The sequence below is a fragment of the Zalophus californianus genome, chromosome 16, assembly GCF_009762305.2.
Source record: "Zalophus californianus isolate mZalCal1 chromosome 16, mZalCal1.pri.v2, whole genome shotgun sequence".
NCBI lineage: Eukaryota > Metazoa > Chordata > Mammalia > Carnivora > Otariidae > Zalophus > Zalophus californianus.
In genome coordinates, this window is record NC_045610.1 from 39,106,101 (window position 1) to 39,115,720 (window position 9,620).

Here is a 9,620-nt window from a genome sequence, read left to right on the forward strand (position 1 = left end):
TAACCCCTTGTATTTCAGAAGAAGCTGAGACCTTAGACTTTGCAAAGAAGGGAGAACATCCCCCCTGGGTGCCTCTGAGGGCCAGGGTGCAGGCTGGGTGGCCAGACTGTGGCTGGAGGTCAAGGGGCAGCCCCTGTTGCTGGACACCCTTCTGGCCGGTTTCCCTCTTTCTCTGAGTACTCTTTGCCCCATCAGGTGGGACCCAGAGGCCCACATAGGCCCCCAACTTGGCCAATGAGCAGACCCGATTTGGTGAGGAGCATGGGGAAGGGTGAGCGCCCTTTCCCCCTACCTTCCAGCCCCCGTCCGTCGTCCCCCCCCCCCTCACGAGGACTCTCGATCTTTGCTCTTGAGGGCTCGCCTGTCTTCCCCGCCTCTCCCCTGGCACCTGCTCCCGGGCTAAGAAGGGCAAAAACAATCCCAGCCGGCGTAGTATCAGGGAGTCCCCGCCCCTCCTCCTATGGTTCCTCCTCCCATGCTTCTACCCCAGGCCCCGCCCCCACCTGCCCGAGATAATTTTAGTTTCCTTGGGCCAGGAACCTGGACACACAGGGCTCTCCCTCCCCCCAACCCTCACTTCTGCGTCCAAAGTCGGGACACCCTCCTACCACCTGTAGAGAAGGAGTGGATTTGAAATCAAGTCCAGGTATCTGGGGGTCCCAAGACAGAACCGGACTTCAGACCCGGTGTCCTGCTGCTCCTGCTGGGGCTCCTCCAGGTAAGATGACCAAAATCGGTCCCAGCCGACAACCTGCTCCCACCCCCAGCCAGCCACACCAGGGCCCCAGGCTGTGCCCGTGTCAGGGCCAGGAGCTGGCAGGTTGCCCAGGTGGCGCCTGCCCCCCCCTCCTCTTTCCCCCCTCAGTGATGGCAGGCCAAGGGCGGGGGCAGGAGGGGGACAGGTAGTTAAGGGCCTGGCGTCTCCCTCCCTAAACCGGTGGCCCCAGCCAGGTGTTCCTACGCCCAGGGTCCAGGTAAGGACCCAACGGGCACTTCATCTTGAGGGTGGGGAGCAGCGGCAGGTCCCGGGTCAATATGGAAAGATTCAGCCTCCTGCTGTGTTGCTCCGGCCTCCTCGCTTTCTCTTTTTTCTCCAATCTCCCATATCCCGCCCGTTCCTCGCCATCTGCCCTCAGTCTTTCCCTATTCTCATTTCCTGTGTCCTTATTCCTTCCTTTCCTCCCTGTAGCCCGCCTCCCCCCGGCCCCCGGACAAAGCAGCTGATGGGGATGGGGAAGGAAGATCTCCGATCCTCTCCTCCCCGAGACGCGGCTTTCCCGCTGAAACTAGCCCCTCCCCACCTTCCCAGAAAGAGAGCTAGGAGGGGGGCAGAACACCGAGGACTGCCTCGAGTCATTCCTGGCTCAGCCCGAGGTTACCCGTTTGAGGTCTTCCCAAGGCTCTACCAAAGACTGACGTCTCCGCGCGGGGGCTGGGGGCACTCTCCAATTTGGAGGGCAGCAGAGGGGAGGGATCCCCTAAATTGTTAGAGCTAGGTCTCCGGATTGTTTGCCTGCTCAGAGTACAGGGTCCTGCCCAACGTAGGGAAGGTGGGGGCGGGGCAGGCCCGGGGGTCCTTCCTGGCGTCGGAATGAAGGCTCGAAGGCTGGAGGGCTGGAAGCTGAGGGGTCTGCGGCGCAGCGGGGCCTAGGAAAAGTGTGTGTGCGTGTTTGGGGGCCGTGTTTGGAGAAAGACCCGAGTCTGGATCTCCCTGACACGGCGGGGATGGAGAATGCACCTGTCCGCCCTTGGAAGGCCTCCCAACCCTACTGCCCCTCAAGAATGGCCCCTCTTGCTCGCCCTGTCCTAGACTCTGCTCTCCCCTCTCCCCCCGATCCTGCTGGGGGAGCCCTCCAAGAAGGCAAGCAGCCTGTAATGATTAACTCCACAGACACAATCTAGCATTCTTCCCAAATTAAACTTTAAGAAAGTTTACCCCCCCTTTTCCCATTGGGCGTTTTTTCCAGAGTGAGGGAGTGGGCGGGGCCTCGGGGTCCTGGGCCCTCCCCCCAACTCCGGGTCACCTAGGGGTTTCCCGCCTCCTCACCTGGGCCCTGCACCCTCAGAACTCCCCCGAAGGTTGAGCCTTCCACTCCCCCCCCCCCACAATAAATCCCGATGGGGGGCGGGGCGTGGAGTGCTGGGCCGGACCCGGGCCTTCTCGCCACGCGCTGGTCCCCCGCCAAGGCCTCGGCCCTGTCGGCCCCTCCCCCTCCCCGGCTTAGCGACGGAGGTGGCCTTGTTTTCTACGGGCCCTGCCACCCGCCCTCGGGGCCAGCCAGGTGGGGCAAGATTCAGGAAGTAAACAAGGAGGCAGGAGGCTGGGAGGGCGGGAAGGAGGGTGGGGCCCGAGCCGCGGGGCAGGGGAGGCCGTTGGGGAAGCGTCGGCTTGCACTTGTAGTGTTGAGGGGACTGATAGATTTTGGGGGTCGGTTTCTTCAACAGAAGCTTTCCCTAGGGCCCCCGTTTGAAAGGTTCAGGTCTCTTGGGAGGGTGTTCCCCGGGCCCCACAGGTAGGACCCGTTCTCCTCCCATCCCATCTATTTGGATCTAACCGCCCCACTCTTCTCTTGCCTTAGAAGGGTCTGGAGGTCAAGGTGGAGGGATCGAAAGGCCAAACCCAAGTCTTCAGTGGCCCTCCAGCCGTCCGAGGCCGGACTCTGTAATCTGATTCTGATTTAAATCTGCTGTCGACTCCCTGCCCAAACACTGCCCCATTCCTCTTCCCTCTGGGATGGAGTGGGACCCGGCTTTTGGTCTCTGGCTTCCTCTCTGGCTTCTCGGCAGCCCCCCAGGCTCCCTGGAGTGAAGTTACCAGGGCTGGTGGCCAGAGGGTGGATGGGATGGGAGCGGGGACATCGTGTCTTGCTGTTGATGTTCGCTGGTGGGTGTGTCCTGCCGGCCCCCCACAGGACCCTGAGCCCCACCCCTGCCGCTCCCGCCGGGCCTTTCCTCCTGTCTGTCTGTGTCTGTCCTCTAGGGTGTCTCGCTACTCCTGCGCCTGCAGTACGCCTCTGGCCAGGACACCCCAGAGAGTGTGTTGGGAGGACGTCATCCCCCAGGGTTGACTTAGCCGAGTCCTCTGCGCCCACTGAGGCCTGGGTGCTAGGGGTGGGCAGCAGCCGCAGAATGAAAACCTGGTAGGCCCCAGACAGGATAGGGAGCACTGTGTGGTTTCTTTGGGTGAGTGAGGGCATCACTGGGAGGTCGGCTGTGCTCCAGATGGGCCTTTGAATCCAGGCCAGGCCTTTTTCCTCCCCTTGGGTGAGGGGGCTCCCCTCCCCCCTGGGCTGGGCGGAGACTACCGAAGGTCCCGCCTGGACTGGAGGTAGGCCAAGGGTGGGGAGGAGGAAATGACCTCAGAGGAGCTGCAGGCCCCGCATCCTCTTTTCTCCCCCAGCCCACCCCTGCCCTGCGCCTCCCCCAGCCCTCCCTGCCTGGTAGGTTGGGGGTAGGAAGCGGGGAGGCGGGTAGAGGCAGAGCTGTTTGTTTCTCCTAAGCCAGGAAGTCGTGCAGATGAGTCAAGGTTGAGTAGAGAGCCCCAGGCAGTGCTGTCCCGCCCCACCCTGACTCACTTGTCCCCCAGATCCCCTCACTTAAGGGTCAGGGGACTGCCCCATCCTGGAGGGTCGATGCCAGGTGCTGTAGGCCTCCTAACAGCGCTGGCCTAGGTCTCAGGTTCTCCCAGGGCCTCCCAGGTTCTAGGCCTGCCCAAGGGGTCCTGCTTCCTGTGGAGGACGGGCCTGTGCTGCCTCTGTCCCCAGTGGGCATCTTTGCCCCAGCTCACCTGTTCTTGTCCTAGGTGCCTGTGGAGCACCGGTGGGCGATAGGACGTGGGTGGGACCCTGGCCCTTCCTGGGGGTGCCATGCTGCTCCAGACCAGTGGATGGATAAGACAGGTGCACGGAATTGCCTCAGAGGCCCTAGCACAGTGCAGGGAGGGAGCCCTTGGGCTGAAGGGGGGAAAATCCAGGCGGGCTGCTCCGAGGAGGTAGCCCTGGCAGTGGGGCTTCAAGAAAGTTGGGCAGGAGAAGGAATCTGGAGAGGGCACACAAGGTTGCTAGTCCTGTCCTCACTGAAGCTGAGCCTGCCTCCTGCCCTCCTGGTTCCTGTCCTTTCCCACCTCCTTCTCCCCTTCTGTGCATCACTCAGCACTTGGGCAGGCGTTGCCACAACAGGCTCTGGCAACTGGGTCTGGCAGCGAAGCTCTGGAAAAACCCGGGGCAGAGCCCAGAGGAGTGAGTGCCCCATGCTCAGGGCGTGCTCGGAGACCGAGAGTAAACCTCGAGCAGGCTGTGGGGCGCGGAGTCTGTTGCCGCTGCCCGGCTTGTGGTGGGGGGACCCTCTTGGCTCTTCCCCTGGGCAGCGGAAGAGCACTGGACTTGGAGTCCAGACACTGAGTTCCACTCCCTGACTCACCTGTGATGGGGGCAAGAATGTTTCCTTCTCAGGGACTTGCTGTCCCTTTTGCAAATGGGCTCACGCTACCCTTTCCTGAAGGCTCCAGGCAAACTCCAGTTAGAGGGGGGAGCAATAAGGTGCTGTGTCCACTCTGAGGGGCACCTTGGCAGCTGTGTGAAGTCAGGAGGTCTGGGTCTTCTTGGCCTCTCTCCCCGGGACAAGGGCACGAGAGCGGCTGCTTTCAGCCCCCTCTTCTCCCTCAGATGTTATGGAGCTGGGTCTGTCTCCACCTCATCTCAGCAGCTCCCCAGAAGACCTGTACTTGGCCCCTGGGACCCCTCCTGGGACTCCCCCGCCTCCCGATGCCCCTCTGCCTGGGGAGGTGAAGAGGTCCCAGCCTCTGCCCATTCCGACCAGCAGGTACAAGGGGGTAATGGAGCTGAGGAGGGGCTGGTGGGGTTGGGGGGGGGTCAGTGCTGGGTAACACAGAAGCGTGCAGTCAGCAAATTCTCTGCCCCCCCTACCTTGGGCCACAGGAATCTTCTTCGAGAGGAGGAGCTGCGGGCAACCTCTCTACCCTCCATCCCCAACCCCTTCCCTGAGCTCTGCAGTCCTCCTTCACAGACCCCCATTCTTGGGGGGTCCTCCAGTGCAAGAGGGCTGCTCCCTCGAGACACCAGCTGCCCCCATGTGAGTCATCTTGGGAGAGAGGAGGCAGGAATATGGGGGTGCTGTGGGACTGGGGTGGATATGGTGCCACTTCCGTGAAGGTGGGGGGTTTGGTCAGGAGTCCCTGAGGGTAGAGCAAGCAGGGGAAGGGAAATAACCACCCTTCGCCCTTCCTCAAGTCCTCTGCGCTTCCTGGGCTGCAGGTAGTGAAGGTGTACAGTGAAGATGGGGCCTGCCGGTCTGTGGAGGTGGCGGCGGGCGCTACGGCTCGCTACGTGTGTGAAATGCTGGTGCAGCGAGCTCATGCCCTGAGTGATGAAAGCTGGGGGCTGGTGGAGTGCCACCCCCATCTAGCACTGGGTGAGTTGGGGTGCAGGGGGCTGTCTGGGCGCAGAGGAAAGGCTTCGCACCTTGGACTGGGCAGGTGGTTCATCCGGGAGGCCTGTCTGCGCTCCGCTGACCCCTGCTTTTTGCCCTTGACCCCAGAGCGGGGCTTGGAGGACCATGAGTCCGTGGTAGAAGTGCAGGCTGTCTGGCCCATTGGTGGAGACAGCCGCTTTGTCTTCCGGAAGAACTTCGCCAAGTATGAACTGTTCAAGAGCTCTCCAGTGAGTGTGTGTGTGTGATGGGGGGTCTGGGCCCTGGGACACCCTGATCCCCGACCTGGGCCCTCAATCCCTGACTCCTGACTCCTTTCGTCCCAGCACTCCCTGTTCCCAGAAAAGATGGTCTCCAGCTGTGTGGACACACCGACAGGCATATCCCACGAAGACCTCATCCAGGTACAGGGACACCCCCATCCCGTGGCATGGTCATGATTCCCCAGGATCACCTATTGTTTTTTTGGCCCTTAAGCATTTTGCCTCCCCTCTGTGTATGTGGTGGAGAGTCTAGCACAGTGCTGAGTGACTGGACAAGTCAATTTTCCTGGCTGACCGTCAGTTTCTTCATCTATGAAATGGGACAGTAAATGTATGTGGCACACCTTCTCTCCTGAAGGCCTGTGTGTGCATGTGTGTCTCCCTGGCTCCCTCTTGGCCTCACCCCTTCCTGCTTTTTTTCTGGCCTCAGAACTTCCTGAATGCAGGCAGCTTCCCAGAGATCCAGGGCTTTCTGCAGCTACGGGGGTCCGGACGGAAGCTTTGGAAACGCTTCTTCTGCTTCCTGCGCCGCTCTGGCCTCTATTACTCCACCAAGGGCACCTCCAAGGTGAGGTCTTGAGGGTTGACAGCCTCAGCCCCTAGGATATACCATTCCCGGTCCTTCTAGGAGTTGTCTCTTCCCTTATTGGAATGCCTAGATCTTTCTGCCCCTGGGCCCCGACACTCTCCGCTGCTCCTTTCCCTCCCACCTTACCTACCCCAGGAGGTAGTAGTAGGAAAGGCAGTTGAGAACTGCATTTGAGTCCTCGCTCTACTTCTGTTTGCTGTGTGACTTGGAGCATTTTTCTGTTCCTCTCTGAAAGCTCCCCAGCTGGCTTATGGGGAAAATAGTAGGGGGAATAGGGTCTGCCTGTAACAAGTCCTGCCTACCCATGCTGCATAGGATCCAAGGCACCTGCAGTATGTAGCAGACGTGAACGAGTCCAACGTGTATGTGGTGACCCAGGGCCGCAAGCTGTATGGGATGCCCACCGACTTTGGCTTCTGTATCAAGGTAAAGACCCCGGCCGGGCCTGGGAGGGAATGGGAGCTGCTCGGGCCCCAGGATCCTACCTAGGGCTTCTGAGCTCCATCTGGGACGCCCAGACACTTCTCTGCACCCTGCCCTGCCCCACGGAGACAGACATCTGGTCCTAATGGCAGATACGGGACAGGCCGGTTTCCTCTTCCTACAGCCGAACAAGCTTCGAAATGGCCACAAGGGGCTTCGGGTCTTCTGCAGCGAGGATGAGCAAAGCCGCAGCTGCTGGTTAGCAGCTTTCCGCCTCTTCAAGGTGGGAGCCCCGGGAGTGGCATGGGGGGCTGGCCCCACCCCCTGGGTCCCGGCCGAGTAGCTCCTCCCTCAGGAATGAGGGGGCCCTGTAGCCTTGCTCTCTCAGTGTGCTTGGGCCAAGGCTGAGTCCTGGCTCTGGCCTCAGAAAGCTCCTTATCCAGGGCAGAGATACAGTCTTGCTCCCTGGGTGTGCTAGTGGCCGGGGCTTTCACAGCCCAGTCCCCAGCACCTGCTTGACCTTGAGCTCTCTTTCTCCCTCCACTCTGCAGTATGGGGCGCAGCTGTATAAGAATTATCAGCAGGCACAGTCTCGCCACCTGCGTCCATCCTGTGTGGGTTCTCCACCTTTGGTGAGTGTGCACTGGGGCATCAGCTGGGGGTGGGCACCTAGGACCCAGCCTGGGGAGATGTGGGCCCTGTTCTGACCCCTCCGCATCCTATCCCATCTACAGAGGAGTGTCTCTGATAACACCCTGGTGGCCATGGACTTCTCTGGCCATGCTGGGCGTGTCATCGAGAACCCCCGGGAAGCTCTGAGTGCAGCCCTGGAGGAGGCCCAGGCCTGGAGGGTGAGGGGCCTACACCCATGTGCATGTTTGTCCTGGGGACCCTTTCTGTGTTTGTGTGTGTGTGTGTGTGTGTGTGTGTGTGTGTGTGTGTGTGTGTGTGTGTGTAAGAGCGGGGGAGGGGCAGAGGGAGAGGGAGGGAGAGAGACTCTTAAGCAGGCTCTATACTTAGCGCCGGAGCCCGACGTGGGGCTCGATCTCACCACCCTGAGATTATGACCTGAACCGAAATCAAGAGTCAGACACTAAACCCACTGAGCTACCCAGGCGCCCCCCTCCATGTGGGTTTCCGTAGTATGGGAGGAAGAGAGGGGTAAGGGAGGGCCCCAGGTGCGGGAAGGGGCTCTATATTCTAAAGGTGCGGGGTAATACCCCAGTCACTCTCTGATCCTCTGTGTTCCCCGCTGCTCTACAGAAGAACCACCGTCTCAGCCTGCCCACCCCAGGCTCAGGCACGAGCCTCAGTGCAGGTGGGTGAGAACCCAGCGCCCCCAGGGGTGGGGGCTGCCGTGGCTTCTCTGAGCATTCCTGGTGGGGGTGGCTAGTAGGGGGGGGTCTCCTCCCCAGAATGACTGCCCTTCTGCCTCTCCCAACTCCAGCCATCCACCGCACCCAACCCTGGTTCCACGGACGCATTTCCCGAGAGGAGAGCCAGCGGCTCATCGGGCAGCAGGGCCTGGTAGACGGGTAAGGGGCCGGGCTGAGCAGGCCAACAGACACGGGGCTAGGAGAGACCCTGTGTCAGGGCTGTCGCTCTGGGTCCTCGGGTAACGTGGCCCTATCTCCTGGCAGCCTGTTCCTGGTCCGAGAGAGTCAGCGCAACCCACAGGGCTTTGTCCTCTCCTTGTGCCACCTGCAGAAGGTCAAACATTATCTTATCCTCCCGGTGAGTCATTCATCCCTGTTCTCCTCCTCAAGCCCTCTCCAGCAGCAACCCAGGCCGCCCCCTCCGGCCCCCGGTGTGTCTGGGGTCTCTTCTCCCCACGCGAGCAGCGGGGACCTGCACCCTGGCGCCTCTCCCTGACCTGCCATCCCCTCTGGCTGTCCCCCAGAGCGAGGAGGAGGGCCGCCTCTATTTCAGCATGGACGACGGCCAGACTCGCTTCACCGACCTGCTGCAGCTCGTGGAGTTCCACCAGCTGAACCGTGGCATCCTGCCCTGCTTCCTGCGTCACTGCTGTACTCGCGTGGCCCTCTGACGGCCGCTCCCAGCGTGGCCCCGGAGGTGCAGAAGCTCGCCGAGCATCGGAGCGCACCCCTGCTCCAGAGAGAGTTTCTGCTTTGCTCCCTTGCCTCCCCCTCAGGCAGAAAGATTCCCCACCCCCCACCTCTTTCCTCAAGAAAAGGCACTGGGGGTGGCCCTCCCCTCCGTGGAGCTCCTGGGCACTGCCCTGCGGCAGGGCATTGTGGGAGAAATGGGGGCTGCCCAGGTGGTCTGATGCCCCACACTTTGTACAGACTGAGAGGCCAGTTGATCTGCTCTGTTTTATACGAGTGACAATAAAGATTATTTTTTGATACATCTGTGAGTTCTGCTGGTAAGACCTAACTAGCTGGAGTAGAGCAGGGGAGCGGGAGAGGGGGGCGCCAGGCGTTGGTGAATGTGTTGGATGGCTCAGGGCCACGAGTCCTCCGGCCTGGACATTTCTTGAGGGCAGGGTGGTCTTGATCATCTGAGAGTCTCCAGTGTCCAGCAGGGAGACAGGTCAGTAGCTGCTTGTTTAATGAATGCATGTATAAGGGTCTGTCATCCAGGTGCCATCTCCTGACAGGGCCTAAAGCTAATGGAGGTAACAGGCCTGGGAGCTGAGTCCCACAGCACGTACCTTCTGCGAGTCCTGTGGGCCAACTGCTCGGATGAGCCCTGACAAACATGCAGTTATGCGTCTCCCACCCCGACCCGGACACACGGCCCAGCACCTCTCCCAAGTCCCCATGACACCCACTGTCAACCCCTCTCCCTCCTGCTTGCTTGCTTTCTTTTTTAAAGATTTTATGTATTTATTTGAGAGAGTGAGAGAGAACACAAGAGCTGGGTGAGGGCAGAGA

The 9,620-nt window shown here is 60.8% G+C and overlaps 1 protein-coding gene across 3 annotated transcripts; it reads left to right on the plus strand.

Annotated features, from left to right (window-relative positions):
• The first annotated feature begins 539 nt into the window (after positions 1-539).
• On the plus strand, positions 540-9,071 carry GRB7 (growth factor receptor bound protein 7). 3 transcript variants are annotated; one of them, XM_027624515.1, is made up of 15 exons: positions 540-718; positions 4,665-4,821; positions 4,938-5,091; positions 5,274-5,430; positions 5,557-5,678; positions 5,775-5,852; positions 6,142-6,279; positions 6,616-6,726; positions 6,908-7,006; positions 7,275-7,355; positions 7,458-7,574; positions 7,987-8,041; positions 8,171-8,258; positions 8,364-8,457; positions 8,624-9,071. In XM_027624515.1, the coding sequence occupies exons 2-15, from the start codon at positions 4,670-4,672 to the stop codon at positions 8,768-8,770; spliced, it is 1,593 nt and encodes a 530-aa protein (XP_027480316.1). In that variant the 5' UTR covers positions 540-718; positions 4,665-4,669; the 3' UTR covers positions 8,771-9,071. The 3 variants fall into 3 exon arrangements, with proteins under 3 accessions (XP_027480316.1, XP_027480315.1, XP_027480318.1); XM_027624517.2 differs by lacking the exon at positions 540-718 and adding an exon at positions 1,228-2,662; XM_027624514.1 differs by lacking the exon at positions 7,458-7,574 and having other exon boundaries at positions 591-718.
• The last annotated feature ends 549 nt before the right edge of the window (positions 9,072-9,620 follow it).